Source organism: Rhopilema esculentum, unplaced genomic scaffold, assembly GCF_057945365.1.
Source record: "Rhopilema esculentum isolate cy_ngs unplaced genomic scaffold, ASM5794536v1 HiC_scaffold_37, whole genome shotgun sequence".
Lineage (NCBI taxonomy): Eukaryota > Metazoa > Cnidaria > Scyphozoa > Rhizostomeae > Rhizostomatidae > Rhopilema > Rhopilema esculentum.
The window spans coordinates 435,503-452,393 of NW_028300848.1; the positions used below are offsets into that span (position 1 = coordinate 435,503).

General features: G+C 36.6%; 1 protein-coding gene and 1 non-coding gene across 9 annotated transcripts in view; one reads left to right on the top strand and one right to left on the bottom strand.

Moving 5' to 3' along the window:
• Positions 1-1,421: 1,421 nt before the first annotated feature.
• Positions 1,422-16,891, bottom strand: part of LOC135684164 (uncharacterized) — a 52,684-nt gene continuing 37,214 nt past the window's right edge. For 3 of the 8 annotated variants that reach the window (XM_089115921.1, XM_089115924.1, XM_089115928.1), the window contains 11 exons: positions 15,975-16,175; positions 13,593-13,655; positions 12,752-13,066; positions 11,728-11,943; positions 10,374-10,454; positions 9,755-9,967; positions 7,967-8,117; positions 6,871-7,061; positions 5,217-5,307; positions 4,001-4,074; positions 1,422-2,929 (listed from right to left, as the gene is read on the bottom strand). In XM_089115921.1, coding sequence (XP_088972047.1) covers positions 4,017-4,074; positions 5,217-5,307; positions 6,871-7,061; positions 7,967-8,117; positions 9,755-9,967; positions 10,374-10,454; positions 11,728-11,943; positions 12,752-13,066; positions 13,593-13,655; positions 15,975-16,175 — 1,580 coding nt within the window. In that variant the 3' untranslated portion in view covers positions 1,422-2,929; positions 4,001-4,016. The other 5 variants (XM_089115925.1, XM_089115927.1, XM_089115923.1 and 2 more) reach the window with 4 other exon arrangements.
• Positions 8,803-8,875, top strand: Trnat-ugu (transfer RNA threonine (anticodon UGU)). Its single transcript has one exon. It is a non-coding gene; the product is annotated as a tRNA-Thr (tRNA).

The following is a 16,891-nucleotide window of genomic DNA, read 5'->3' on the forward strand; positions in this document are numbered from 1 at the left end:
TTAAACAGGTCTTGCTTTCATCAAGTTGATTTGCAACTAAGGGTTTCACCTGTTTACTCATGACACGGTTCTAGGTTCTAGGATCGAAAGATCATTGAGACGAAAGCATTATCTGCAACAAATACTATCTAGTGGGTTTGAGAAGCAACAGTGGTCCAATTGTTTACATCATTCTGAAGAAACTGCACCAGCAAGTTTTATTGTCTTTTTGTCAAGTGTGGATTCAATAAACCCGGATCTACCATGAATGGTCTATAGAAGGTATCTTTTAAAAATAATTTGCCAAGCTGCTCGATTATAAGTGAAATAAAATATAATGTGTTCACAATGCATTAAATGATTACATATGAAGGGAACGAAAAAGCCAGCCAAAAGTATTCGCAGTTCCAGTTTGTTTGAATATTGGCGAAAGAATTCAACATGGACCCGACAACAGCACACAAGTGTAGTATGATGCTTTGTTTTTTCATAGCCGCACTTATATTCATTATTGTAGAGTTTTACGTACAACGTGAGCGAGAATTCCAATGCAAGAACTTTGACAATGAGATATGCGCAATGAGGTTATCTTTTGCCTTGGATGATGATGGTGAGAAAGCACTCCAGGCACAAGCACAGGAGGACCAGATCAACAAATTTAATCATGGTCTAAGGCATGTTAATAAACTTTTGCGTAAGAAAATACTTGAAAAACTAAAGGCTACGTTAGAAGAGGAAAGAAACGGAGAAAATTTGCTAGGCAAGGAAACGGGTGAAATAACTTTCAACCAGAATGATGAAGAGCTGGGGAAAACCCAGCAATTTGATTATCTTGATAACTATTTACAGCAAAGAAAGCACGAGGACATCTTTGAGACTTGACAACTCCATTGGTAGAAAACGTTCGTTCGAAGTTTCATAAATTTTCACGCCTTAAGTTGCCCTGTTCAACTGGCTAGAGGCATACTTGCTTTCAGTTGGAGCTCTTTTGTGCTTAATGTAAATAGATGACATTGAAGTTGACTTGGACTATCTCAAGAACAGCAAACTCAAAGGTGAGAGATGAGCCCATTAATGGAGGATACAAACAGACCTCTTATTTAAACAATCAGGTGCACTAAGTGATGTACTTCATTGGTTTGGGCGCAAAAACAATCTTCTTAGTTCCAAAATAATCACGAAGCACACAGACTCCTCTCATAAAACATTATCTGGTTGGCGAACGTTAGGCAAACAGTAATGACTCGAAAACATATCTTGTTGCTGTTACTTTAGCCGTAGAATTGTAGCTATCATGGTGTTTAGTTTTCTAGGGGTCAGATGCTTCGACTTTAAAACTAAGTCCAACTAAATTCCCTAGCTAATACTTCAGCATCTATCCTTTCTGATTCTCATTTTTACAAAATAAAACAGTTAATACAGCAAGGAAAGGACAAAATGCATTTCATTTAATCACAACATGAAATCACAAAAGATGTATTTATTTTTTAAATCATATATTACAACCTAATGCTATGTCTACAATTATTTACAAAACTTTTAGCTCTATGCCTGCGTCGAATTGGCAAGTCATAAATAAAAATCTTCGTCAACTCTTTCGATATTTACGCTGGTGCTAAGGATAACCTAAGGATAGTTAAGGGGATTCTGAGATAATCTAAAAAGGGCCGAGTTAAGAATGAATGAGTTATTGCATCAAAACCAGTCAGACGCATTGCACAATTCATCATTTAACCTTTTTATTTCGATATAAAACCGAGCAGTTTCAGATTAAGCATTTTCGTAACATGTACTAGAGGGAACATAAACACAAGCTGAGGAGACGAAGATCCTTATTTTCTGTAAGAAGGTTTTCTGGGCGAAGTCGTTCGTGAATTAAATCTTTATCAACAATAAAGTTTGATGTGTGGAGTACAAAATAGAGCAGTGTTAAAACTTAACTTTGTCAGAGTAATTTAAAAACAAATTGTCGCATTACTTACGTCTTTAAAATGAGCGGTGTATGACATGAAATTCAACGTTGAAGTGTGGGGTGGCCTAACCATTAGATCGCTTGGTACATGAATAAATTTCAATACATAGACAAAATATCTTCGTTTCCAAGCGACAAAGCTAAGACTCGAAATGCAACTCAAAACAAAGAGTAAATATTTCCTGAAAATGCAAGTTTTGCAAATCCCAAGAGTCTAGAATTGGAAGGCCGAGTTAGCAAGCATTCAAAGGGTCATGAAAAATTGCACATCGTGCAGCAAAGGGCCGTGCTTTGTAACAGATCGAGCTGGCCCCTGGATTAAACATCACAGGGCAATAAGATTGCTGAAATAAGGTAATAAAGGAAGGGTGCAATATGCTTTGCAAGTAGGGTTCCAAACGTAATTTTGTCGCTTTTTTAAAGGAATGATGATTATGATCATTAAGTACCCAAGCGACTTAGAAGGCTTGTATGATTTTTCACATACCTGTTACATCATGTCTAAGATGATAAAAACCTCATAAACAGTTTATTCGTCGCGTTAAAACACATTATATGAAACTTAATAACAAGCTGGTTAATGTCAAAGCTGCATTCTAGACGCAAGTGTCGAAACAAGATAGCACCAACAGGCTTGTTTGCAAAAAATAACTAAATCTTATCGTTACTGCTTTCTGTTCTCTTATCAAATCCGCAAGGAAACTGCTATGCTACCTTGCTTGTCAATATAAAGTTCATATGTTGAAGAGAGTTCTAACGACTCATCTCATGGCAATTTGAAAGGTACGATGTTCAGGTCGGGAGAACGTCTCATCGGTTGTGGGCACGACTTCCGTTTGTGACGAAAGAACTTTGGAGAACATCTTCACAGGTTAACCCAGGTGATTTTTCCTTGTGTGCAGCCGTCGCGATAGCGATCCGCCGATCTTTGTAAACGATCTCGTCAAGGATCAACCTTTCTTAATAGCGTTTATCCACCTGGCGGAAAATCAACCTTCAAGTTATATAGTTAAAAATATTTCTTTCTACATATTTCTTCTAGATTCCGTCCAAGCTTTTTCCACTGTCCCTGCCAAAAAGGAATCCCTTGCTGCTTAACTGAAAAATATCATACTTATTTGACAAGCAGGAGCGTCGCCAAAGGGGGGTATGGGGGGGGGGGTGCGGTACTCCCCCCCCAACAATTTGTCCGTCGGCACATTAAGGATTTTTTGCCGGGCAAAAGAAGCTATTTTTGTGCTCACCCTGGAACCTTTTTCAACAATTATAAGGTATTAACTTTTCTGTCAGTATATAAGAGTATTGATCTTCTGATCACACCCTTAACAAGTGATACACGCCTTTTTTGTCGGCATAGAGCACTTCTTTGCCCCTCCAAAAAACTTTTTGGCTTCGCCCCTGCTGACAAGAACTGTTTGGACAATACTTAGCCTCTTAACATTACAGTAAACAACATTTTTTGGAGGCGTGCTATCCACAATGTGCAATATCAAGTAAAACGTAGCAAGATTCTTGGCAAGAACTGTAGATCTTCTAGTGAAATGTGATATACATTCGACCATTAACCAGAGAATATTTCATGAAAACGATAACTTTCTTCGATAATATAAGTTTATAAGGCGATAAAATCTACGCTAATGTCTGCCTGTGTATCGAAAACAGCATGAGTAAGTGTTTGGAAAAAGACTGTAACAAAGCAGAACTTCTGTACAAGTACCAGATTTGGGACAAAAGACGAAAACTATCAAAATGTCTCATTAGCTAAGTTTTCAATTTTCAGCCAGTTTATGACAGTACGCTCCACAGCATAACATGAAGGGGTGTTTAGGATATTGAAACTTTGTTCGAACTTAGCTCAGGGAACTAAAAAATTTGCCACAGATAAAGAAAGTCCCATTTATACTGACTCTCACTTAGGCGAAGTTTTTCTATGGAATATTTGATATCTCAAGGGACATTTGGTCCTATATCACAAAAGTCTCGCTAATCCGGGATCTCACTATCTATACTGCATCCTAAACTATTCAAACAATTGGTTTTCTACAATACCTTTTCGCTGTTATTGTCACCTGTCCGGCATGGGAGTTGCGTCTGTCTGCTGGTGCTGCGACTTCATACGTTTGCTATACAATGAAATATAAATAAACAGAATTCGGAAAATTTATATCTTGATTATAGATCAGGAAAAAAACATTGAGGAAAAAATATTGATTGCTTATAATTATTTAGTTTACAAAAAAGTAACATTCATGAAACAAAAGGCCACTTGAAAATGCTTGCTTATAATCTATTTTGTATACGCTTGCATGTATACACATTGAATGGATACAACTAGTACTCTCTTTTATATAGTCTTGAATGTATAAACTTGTCCATTACATATGCAATCGTATGTATTAGGAGATGGAAAATTGCTACCAAATCCAAGTGTTTGTTATTCAGTATTTTTTGAATTGGTCATTTAGTATTTTTTGGAGGCGACCATCGTCTTGACGGACGTCTGGCCGGGCAACCAGAACTGTCTGTCAGTTGTAGCAGATAGGTAGATTATAAAAAGGTTAATTGTACAATGCTTTGATAATGGAAATCAATTTGGGTAAGCACTTATTAATTCAGTGTTCTGAGGTGACCCTCATGATGCAATACGTGTTAAAAGGGAGCGTAAGTTTATACAATCTTTGTCAAAACTTTAAAAGAACTCAATACCACCCTTTTTCACCTCCCTTGACCACAAAACTTCTATAACTGAACACGCACTCTCTCTTGGCGGTCTTAACAATGTTTGTTTGCTAATTTTATTCTTATACGATTCTATCTCAAATCGGCACATAAAACCAAGTCAATAAAGCATTAACAAATAGTATTTAGCACTGTCTGGGGTTGAAAGGGGCTACCTCAAATGGTTAGGGAAGTTTGGCAACTTCTTTTGCAAGGCTTATAGGTTAGTCATAGTTTACACATGTTTACAAAACACCAGACTTGTTGGGGAGAGGAGCAAGCAAAAAATCTTCAAATGAGTGGGGCAACACTCCGTCCTAGAGTCAGAAAGTATGTGTAATAATTACTTTGCTCCATGCGCATGCTCTTTGACCCCAGGATTGAAGGGGGGGGGGGGGGTTGCCTCACTCATTTAAAAACCTTTTCTTGGTCGTCTTTCCAACAAAGACATTCAAAATGTGAACCGAAGTAAAATAAACCAGACAACTGATACTGCTGCCATATGCTGTATCAATTTGCACAAATAAAATATAAAAAAATGGTATACCTTTTGAGCCAGCCACAGAGAGCCATGCCAATGCCACTAATAACAACCGTAAAAATTACACATCCGAGCATCACATAAACGGCAATCGACCCTGAAACGATAGTTAAAAAATTTATCTGTGTCCCTGCCATAATGTTTTGCTAAAATAAATGGAAGAGAAATATAACTTTATTTTCAAATTTCGCGCAAAATTTTGGTGAAGGTTTAGAATGTAATAGGGTTGATAACTGCATGCTCTTTTTTGCTGTTTGCATTTTTACATGCAAAAACCCCTCAAAATTTTAAATTGAACGCCCATGTCGTAGGAATTACTGCAAGGAGTTGGTAATCTTGTCATCTCTTGACGCATAGGACAAATATATATATATATATATATCTTTGCATTAAAGCCGAACGCAGTGACAATGAAAGGCCGGTGTTAAATGCGTTACAGTAACCTTATGCATTTTTGTCCGGGTACTCAAACGCATGGCAATTTTGGTTATGCGAAATCGTACCCAAGCACTTAAAAATAGGGTACCAAAACGAATGGTGAATTTAGCATGCAAAACGGTCAGGGTACACAAACGCATGGCAATTTCGCTTATCCAAAAACGTACCTAAGACTTTAAAAATCAGGGAACCGAAACGAATGATGGAATTTAGCATGCGAACAGGGCCGGGTACACAAATATTCTGGTTCATATTGTTCAGAATGTAAAGAAGAATCGAACTATTTTTAACAAGGGGGTACTAATAAGAAGCGGCACTGTGATTTCTTTCTATATTTCTTTTGGAACAAATAAGTGATGAATATAAAAATACGTTTTTCAATTACCGCATCAAACAAAAAATGAGGGTCTCTAGCGCAAAATCCTATAGCAAAACATCACAGTAGTTTGACAGGTATGCAAGAAAATCGTGAATATTTATATTCCTCTTCAATTCCTTCAGCAGCCTAGCTTCCTCTACCAACTCACAATTCGGAATAAGTTTAACTGCAGTCCCCACAGCCTCGTCGTCATAATAATGATGTATATTACCAAACTCCTCCAAAAAAATTCCTCAGTTATAACTACCTTATTCCAATTGAATTCTAATTCGTCACTTATCTTTTCTCTATCGAAACTTCGGGTACTTTTGATGACTTCACTAACTTTTGACGAAAAAAATAACTTTCCATGCACTTGGAATATTAAAAGCAAATATGGTATTCTGGGGCATGAAAATATAGTGCAGTGATCCGAAGCCATCTTAGTGGATATCAGACAGTTGATTGTTTCAACTGCCTCATTAACAAAATGATTTATCACATAAAAAGTGCCAGTTTTCAGCATCATTTTTGTGCCAGTTTTGGCACCTCTCAAAATGTGCCAGTTTTGGCACTTCTTAAAATGACAATAACTGTATTACATTTTGATATGCAATAACTGATATGCCATTTGTTCTCAGTAATTGAGTTTTCATGCAAAGACTTTTAAAACAATGTGTGAAATTGGTAAATTGGCTTATCGTTCGCGATATGCCCCTATGAACCGTGATTCCCCCATATTCCCCCACTCCCTTAAATTTCCCGATTCCAATTTGCATTCTTTCATTAATAATTCCTTGTTTTAGTTCAATCCTAATTTAGAAAGCGTATTGAAAATAAATTTACAGAAGAAGTGTAGCATACTTGTGTTAAGCTTGTGCCTGTCAACTGGCGTTAACGTAGCAATTTGAACAAATCCATTCTTCGCTGGTGTGTCTGCTACCTTGCATAAATCGGGAGAGAAACATTTGACAGAGAAGCAGTCGTTATCGATTCTGTAGGCAACATCGCATTTTCTGGAGCTGCAACACTTGCCAAGGCATTGCTTCATGTCTCTGTGGTAGAAAAAGACCATACAATAAAAGGATTTGCACTTAGTAATGCGCTGAAGGGTCGTTTTTACACAAAGAAGCAAACGCGTAGGTAAGGTGTTTGGCAGCTTTGTACTGAAAATAGATAGCCTCTAGTTTCTAAAAACGTGGTTGAGCTTGCGGTTTTTAAGCTGCAGACGAACGCTTTTTTCCTTCTTGCATCAGGACCAGATTTAAACGAATTAAAACACAAACTGAGCTTTATTGGAACTCAAGCTTAGTTAATGTCAGTTCTGTTTCGATTATTTCGGTGAATACTGCAAGCATTTTAAGGGTCCACAATTCTTCAACTGTGTTTTAAATCTAAATATATCTTGTTTTGGAGATGTGAGTGAGCTGGAACCTAGTTATCAGTCACGTGCTAATCGAGAATGAGAAGAAACGCTGATAGAGAACATGACAGTAACGAAAGCTGAGATTTTTTAAGAAGTAGTGATTGATAAAAGATTCTTAAGAGTTAGATTATCAAGTAGAAGGGGAGAAATAAAACTGTATATATCGTGTGTCTTTTTGGTATTCTCTTTAATAGCTTATATCGCTGGGTTCAAGTCGTCTTATCACATTTGCAACAGGTAAGTGCGAGGCTAAACAACATGACGTGACAACGCCTCAAGATCCTACTGCCTGGAATAGAAACTGCGAATCTTCTCACTCTAAGTGAAAGCTTGGTCAGGGCAAGGGTTCGAACCCAAGATCATTGACACTGTAGACCAATGAGCCATCCTTGCACGTCATAGCTCCCATGCATGATCTTTAAGAAATCTTGACCCTCAATTCAGCTTTATGTTTTAGGAGATTACAAAACAATTGCGTTTCAGATTATTACTCCATATTTTGAATTTCATTCATTATACAGCTCAATAACTTACCTTGTTCTTCCCAAGTAGGTGAAATTTCCAGCTTTAAGCCCACCAGCGAGTGTCTTGTTATTCATAATCGGGCTTTTTGATAATTTTGCCTCGTCGCAGATGTCTTTCTCATCTTCATTGACGGTTGTGCTGACGTCAAACATAGTGCCAACTAAGAAGGGGAGCAAAAGTACATCGTTCAGGAACAGCGTTCGGGATTTAAATCTAACTAAAGTAAATAGTAAATACGCTGTGTAGATGATAACCCAGATATAAAGTAGGGTATCCAATGGAAATGCATGACCAAGGATGTACTTCATGTAAGGTGCTGCGAAGACACCCTTGCAAGCATGGAGGATTGCATATAAAGCAGAAAATTGTAGCAATCAAATCATGGTTGGATTTGAAAGAAAACAACTTCTCGGAGAAGAAACTTCGACAAATTTTTCCATATTGAATTAAAAGGCTCAACCATACAATTTTAGAATATTTCAATGCAATGTTACCTTCAGAAAGATTAAATTGGATTCAAGCATGCAATCGTTTTCCGAATAAAATAATAATTCGGAAAAAATAGATACAGAAAAATAAATACAACCGGGAAAAGGAGAAATTGTGTTGTCAACTTCCTTTCGATTTTCTGTTGCGGTCTTTTGCAACGAAAAAGCTGTGCTGCAGATTTTAAGGCGGCACGAACAAATGAGAGCATATTTTAGAAAGTTTATTTGTTGTTATGGTTATTGTTATGGTCGAAAATTTGATTTTAATCATTGGTATACAGTTTTAGTAACACCTTGCCAGCACATTTCGGGTAACAACGATATACAATTCAACTAAATCTTGCACTCCGACCGTCAGCCTCTATAGCTCAGTGGTTAGAGCACTGGTCTTGTAAACCAGGGGTCCAGAGTTCGAGTCTCTGTAGGGGCTACAATTTTTCATCTTGTTTTCACAGTTTTTTTCAACGTATTCGTACGTTCATGTGCAAGAAATAATTAATTTTATGTCTATTTTGAACCACAATAAAAAGCTTTCAGTACGCATTTGTTTGTAGCAAAGCTGAACACTTCTGTCATTACAATCTTATTTGTAAAAACCAGATAGTATTTGTTTTTTAATATTTGACAGCTGATGCTAATATTTATATTATTAAGAGGGGTCAGGTTTTCTTAAATCGATTTTTCTACATCTACATACAATCAATTGTGATATGTTCGGTTAACATCAGATAAAATTTCCAAACAAGTCGGTTTTTTCTTCTAATTTTTTATCTGAGGTGCAATTGGACACATCATAAGGACAGACAAAGAGCACATGAAAAGCAGTTTGGTTTGAAAATCGCTGCAAAGTGTTTTGAAGAATTCATCATAATTTTAGTACCTTCATTTTCTTATTTAGCATTTTAATTCAGCTCTTCTTTAATTTAAAGCCCTTTTTGCGGTATCAGGACATTGCTGGTTACAGGCTATCAAGGGAAAGTGATTCCTAAACAATGCTTATTTCAACCCTATGTCGAATACTAGCCATGGATTTTTGGTTAAAATGCTCTAATAGGCAAGATAACCCCAACCCTTTTTGGGAGACATTGTCCATAGAAAGAACCCTCCTTCCCTCTGCTGGTTCCCAAAAGTAGAAGACCCGAGTCTTCGGCACGTATAATGTATCCTTTCCCAAGAGCAGCACTTTGCCATGGCCAAATGAAAGCTAAATAAACTGCCGCATCTTTGAGAGGCTTTCTTACTTTGTCCCTCAAACCTAAACTCTGTATATCCCCTTAGAATTACTGTAAATTTAAACATTTCGGCTTACCGTCATAGGGCAATCTATTCCGGCTCACAAAAGAAATCTTAGGATCCAAACGTGAGGGTTTGGCTACAACAGCTTGGCAGTCTTGCTCATTCTTGCATTCAACCGAATAGCAGAGGTCAGCAAACATGAAGGCCAAATCACAAGATTTCTTTTCGCAACATTTACCAATACACTCTCTAGCTGTTAGGCCTTCTCCTTGATTGGTAAAATTACCTGAGTTGAGAAAAAAATCAATCAAGAGGACGGAGTTTGAATTTGGAAGGATGAAATCATGACGTTGCTAAATTGTCGAGTCGAGTCGTTTCAAATATAAGAATGAACAAGGAACGTCTCAAGGCATATGCCATAGACACAGATGCAAACAGTTACGAACAAACTGGGCTCGAGTAACTAAACGTTTATCTGAAAAATTAACAACAGGAGATAAATACGAATTTGTTCTAACAAACAGGAGCTTCAAAAAGTTCCAGTAGGAATAAGCGAAAGCCAACTGGATAATTATGGGTTAGTTCAAATGAGAATAGGTGACATGACCCATATTAAAGACAGTTCTCTATTAAATGGCAAACTTTGAAAGTATCACATTGTTTAGTACTTAAGAATTTTAAGGCCTGAATACCTGCATGAATCCCTCCTTTAAGAGTGACATTGTATGTGATTGGACTGTCCTTGCAAACCTCTTTTGATTCTTCCTTTGCAGCTAAAAAATAGAAAAATGATCGAATTGCAGACGCAATCTCAGAAACATATGACATCATTTCAATTGCAAACCTGGCAAAATTCTTAAAATCATATGTTTTTATAAACAAGGTGCATAACTAAATGAGGTTTGTTTATAATTTAGCCAAGTTTTGCTGAACAAAAGACTTTGTAACATATTATTGGTTATCGAATCTTCCAGTAGCTTGTAGAATTTCGCTTCTCTGTGCAATATTATGTATGCCTTTAAAGTTCAAAGACCTAGCTTATCTTGGACGAGAACTCGTTTCTCACTATACAAATCTGCCGGATAAATGATCAGATCAGAAGGACCACTAAGGACGGATATGTGCAATTTTCTAATAACAAATGTAAATCTCTCGTCCATTTAGTGGCTATAGAAATCAAAGCATGCCTCAAAGCATAAGATGGCATTACTGCCTGATGCTTTACAACATAAGCTCTTATTGTTACTGCATCAAAATGCTCACTTCTGTTTCAGTATCATCAATATTTTGCTTTTTCTAACTGTTATATGAATCTAATATCCCTAAAAGTTGATTGTCAAAGCTAGTACAAATTCTTTTATATCTAACATTGTCCTTTATTGTAACAATTGATGATTTACGAGTGCTATTAAATGTTTGTGATTTATATACAGAAATTAGGCTAACGGGCTAAAAAATGAGCAAAGCCGGCAGAATACGAGCTTATATATATATATTTGTATCATGAACTGGTTTTAGCTTAATAATTCATTAGTCAATTCATTAGATCGCTATTAGCAAAGCAGCTTGCAAGGATGTTAAACAAAAATTCGTTGCCTAAATTATTAATGGATCCAAGGTCAAAGGAGTCACAAGAATCACTACAGTTAAAATTATAAACAAGTAACTAGGATGATGCGAGGATCTTACTGACAATAGCGTCAATTGCAATTTCATGTACAAATAATTTTCCCTTTACTTAATGCTTAAGTGCCAAATCACACTACGTATGAACTCTCTCAAAATACAATTGTGACCCTGCGAAATGTGAGTTTGAAAGGGCAAAAATGTGATGGAAAGTGAGTGAAAAGAGATAGTGAATAGAAAGAAATCTGGCTGAATAGGGGTGTTGTAAAGGGCAATAAATAGCAGAGGGTGGAGAAAAAAACACACAAAAATAACATTGGGAGATATATAAAAAGCAAAAATAGGGGCCTGTAAAAAATTAGAGTGATATCACTATCTGCCTTTCTCTTTTGCTTAAGTCACATTTTGAAAAATATTTACCACTGAAGTTCTTCAGCTCATCAGATATAACTGCACGTGTCTGATTACCTGGGCGAGGTGGATTTGGTCGAATACGATCATGAACTTCCCAGGCGGTTGATATATTTGCTAGGTTAGTCAAAAGGCTGCTATTAGCACTACTAGCGAGTTTGTTAGCGTTCTGTTCGTCGCCTTTGTCAGTAATCTCGTCGATTATGACGTCAATATCATTGTTATCTGTCAATGAGGTTAGGAAGATTAGTAGCTGCTTCAGTTAAACATGCATTCACAAAACACTACCGAAACATACACAAACATCAGGCATACATCCACACAAATGACAATAGAGAGCACATAGGACGCTTTCATGAAAAGAGGGAATCAACTTTTGGACTAACGGTTTGCTAAGATATAAAGAAGTCGAAATGGTGAGGAAAATACTGTACAGAGCATATGACATACATGCAAACAATACTGGCAAACAAACAAACAATGCAACATAAATATATTCAACTAGTGAATTCTTGCACATTTCATCTTGCAGTGTCTTAAGATAACGATTTTAAGGTAAATTCAGTAATTTATTATTTGTTTTCAACATTGAGGTTTGAATGTCTAAAGTTTTCTGCAAATTTGATATGATATTAGCTATAAGCTAAACATTTCCAAAAAATATCAAAGAAAATGCATGCTGAAAATTCAACAGCCCAAAACACAAAGAGGGTCTTTGAAGCATTAAATGAGAACGTCGTACGTTTTTAATAGTACTGCAAGTCTGAAACAGCTTATGCGACTGGCTAGAACTTTGGATATAAACCACATGAATGTAAAACTTTTTCTTTACATAGTCATGTGAATGTTATATTTGTTGAGCTAACTACATTGATGATATTTTCACACGAGAACCTAATAACGAATAAGCCATTGTCACCGGCACATTTTTCCTTCAGTCTGTGGTTTCGTCATCATTTGCAGAGAACGAATGAGATGAATTTGCTCTCGGGATGCTTCAGTACAAACTTAGTAGCAAGAATAAAAAGCTTACCATTTCCAACAGTCATTGCGGTCTCCTTCTTCTTCAAGAATGACAGCGTTGGATTCATGTTCAGGTTGCCAATATTTGATATCATAGCAGGGGCGACTTTACAGAGCTCAGGGCTGTAACATTTCACAGCAAAGCAGACAGATCCAAGCATGAATGCAACATCAGCGTTTGAAGATCTGCAGCAGCGCTCGATGCAGTCGTCCATTTTATTTACATGGCCTAACTTTGTAAATAGACCAGAGTGCATTCCCATCTTCAATGTTGCGTTATAGGTAATTGATCCTGCTTCACATGAATGCTTTTTCGATGGATCTCCTGAAATAATAAATCAGATGACATTTTTGAATTACAACAAATAGAATAAATACGATTTATAAAAATGGCACATTACCTACAAATGACATTTTATAGTAAGGACTAGCAATGTCTTCGATTTAGATGGTATTAGACAAAAACAGTTTAGGCCCTATAACTTTGACCCTATAACTTTGACTTTAGGCTACCTGGCATTAGGTTCGCTAAGGTAGCATCGTTAAATCAAATCTAAGTGACGTCAGCTATGCCCAGTACAATTTCTTGGACTTTTCAAAATGAGCCCCAAGACATGGAGAAAAGATTAGAATCTGGGAAAATGATAGGGAAAATTAAAACCAAAGGAGAATAATGAAAAAATGGGGCTAAGAAGCCTCATATTCAACAGCCATGGGACATACTTCTCAATAGTAGATGAAAATTCAGGTAACATTTTCATCTTTACGCAAACATTTGTTTGAGAAAACACAAATGGTTTGTTTTACATTTAACAGCATTCTTTTAAATGGAATAAAGGAAGCAAAATTACCAAACGTTGGCGTTGCGGATGATTTGGATTTGACGAGAGTGGACGAAAATCCAGGTGTCGTACCTATAATGTATAACAAATAGACTCTAAGTGAGTGTTCATAATACTGCGAGTAAAATCAAGCTAAACATTGTTCGATTCAGTGTGAAGAGCAATGCCAAGAATCGCCAGAAAACAGGGCAAGATTTCATTAGGTTAAAGAGAGGCATCCCTTGCAATTTTATGAATAGTCGTTAGTTGATTATTCTGTTAGAATTATCATTCACGTAGTATCTTTATGGAACAGTTCTCGAAATTTTAACTTTTTCTTGTTTGCTATTATTCTTCATAGTTCTAATGGACACAGACCAATAGCTAGAGTCTGAAAACAGCTATTGTTACAATAATGATTAATTTTTGCTTACCAGATATTTCATGGTTTAAAGATCATAATGAAATGTTGATCTGTTGTTTTGGTTATGTCGATGAGGGTTAGTAATTGTCCTTTGACTAATCATTTGAAATGGTAAATTGCCCCATTAGACAGAGAAGATCAGGAGGCCTATTGTCGAGCCATCTTTCTCTGGCAACTGGCTTTCAATTTTTGGGATCACTTGTTTCTAATTCTTTTGGGCACTATCCCCTCTCTTTGCAGCCTTCGCCTCTAAACGAGACCCGCAGCTACTCTATCTTAAACTCTCTTCGAGCTTATTACGTGTCTTCGTTTCCTTCTGCGGAAGGGAAACACCCATATATCATTTAACATTGCACAATATCATTGGGTCTTGAGTTGCAAAATCCTTTTACACAATTCTGTCTTACGCTTTATCCTGCATCTTTATGGGTTATCGATTTCTCCTTAATCTTCGATGTTTTAATCATCAAGTGTGCAGGGACCTTTCTTCATATATCCTTTCGGTAAATCATTCACAAAACCTTTTCTACATTAGAACTCTGTCTTATCTCTTGATAATAGCATTTTCTTTGAATCTCAAAACCTTAACTATCTCTTAAAGCAGGTAAAATATTTTCTGAAATTCAATTAAAGCTTGAAACAGGCAATAGCTGTATTAAATTAACAAACAATGATTGACATCCCTTGAGACTCTATATTCCTGGATATTCTACAATTTCTCTTTCTGGGTTGACTCTTGGTGCTATCTGTGCACATCAATGACGTCATCAATATATAACATGCTTTTAACGATGCTTTAAAGCGAATTTAAACTCTTTGCTTCCAACTTCTTTCGCTTTTTCTTACTCAAGATACTCATACTCGCCTTGCACAAATATAATACTAATCAGTATCAAATCGATATTTGATTAAAGCAAAAATGCTCCATCAAGACTCGTTACAAGAAAATCAAACCAAGGCCAGAAAAAACTAAAGTGCCGGGGCTGAAGAGCAGTAGAACTGAAAAGATGAAGGGATGCAACCACCATGTCCCATTTAGGTAAAAGTGTTCTCCTTTTCATTGTACTTGTTGTGTTTTTTTTTCGGTCGTGTAACTAAAGTCTAAGTTTTGTTTTTATTCACTGTGTCCAAATGGCCCAGGGGCAGTCATAGCCTGCTCCACGAGGTGACGTCAGAGTAGTATCGTATAGTCGTATAGTGATTTTGTAAAATAGCGTAGCTTGTAAATCTGTAAATCTGTATTGTAATATTTTAGTGGATACAAAAAAGGGATATGAGTCCCCACTACCTAAGTGCAACGAAAATCGAAAGAAACTTCGAGGTTCGTATTGCCATTCATGCAAAATCTTTGTAAAATGTCATTAGTACCTTGCTTAATAAATGCCTAATGGTGAACGGTTTATGACAACTGATTATGTTTCAAAAATAATGTCTTACAGAGGTAGTAGCAACAGATGAAATACAGAAGACGGTGAGAAATGATTATGAAAAGTTATTTATAACTCAGTATACGCTATCTGGTATATAGAAAAGGATAGTTCTAAGTTGCTCCTCTGAGTTTCACGCTTAATGCGATCATCAGGCAATTGGTGAAACAACTTTCTCTATAGTTGTAATTATATTGAGGGATAACCAACCTTCAAAGGAGGAATAAATTATGCCAGTTTTCGTCTAAAGGGTCAAATTTATTGTGACGATTATGTTTTATATTTCAAACGCCACTAGACTAGGTGTTTAAGTTTATATTTGCTACTCTTTAGATGCATGAACATTCTAATTAAACAACCTTAAAAAAGTGAAGAGCCAACAGCCCATTTGATTTTGTGAAAAACGCTTTCTGTTTAGATTTTAGTACCATCAAATACACTTGCCCTTGATCTTGCAAAAAATCAACAAAAAGCTATCAGAAAGAAATTAGTGGCAAATAGAAAGAGTTAAAGTTTATGAATGTAATTTATTGTGATTATGATGATTAGTAGATTAGTTACCTGGCGGTCTAGGTATGACAGTCATAGTTGTCTTAGCTGTTGTCGTTGCAGTCGTTAGTGAGTTAGGTGAGTTAGTAGTCAGTGGTGAGTAGTATGCTCTAACTGCAAAGGTAGTGTCGTCTATATTGTCTTGAATGGTCGTCCGGTCTTTAAACATTGTCTTAACAATAGGGACTACCGGTTGCACTGCTACACCAATACCTGATTTCAAAGAAAGATAAGGGTTACTGTTAGTTTCGTTAGCTTGGTTAGGTTAATACGACATTGAGAACATTGGGTAATAGAAAGAACAGTGAAGGCTTGGGGAGGGCAAAAGAGCTCGGCCTAGATGAAGTGAGCGGGTCTGTAAGACTGCAAGCACGTGACCTCCTGGCGATAACTATTGTCTCCGTAAAAGCCCTTCAAATAAATCTGTAACGAGAAATTTGTGCATTTCTTGTCTCTAAAAGCTTGCTATAGCTGCCTATTCTCTATTTCTATAGGCAGTATACCTTTCGATGTCCGTTTGTTGTCTGTCATGGTTAAAAACCAAATATACACGATGCCTAATATGTGATTAACAACTCCATCTTTGGTTGCAAAATGCCTGTGATAACCCAACCAGACATTTTACTGCCTTTTTTGTACAGTGAAAAGCCTTATTCTTCTCTATTCAAAATGAATACTTCATATCACATGTCAGTGAAAATGTCTCACTATCGGTATTATCTTGTGATCCCTCTATTACCACTGTCGATAGCCTTCCATTCAGTCAGAATATCCTGTCGCTTGTTCAATGCATTGGAGATAAAATAGACTCCACTTTCCAGGTAGGTTTCCTTTAATCTGCATATCATATTCTGTATGCATGTCCTGCCCTAACAATGTAGGATTCTGTGTCTTGCTCTTGTAGACTATGTTTGTTTCATTTTCTTTGT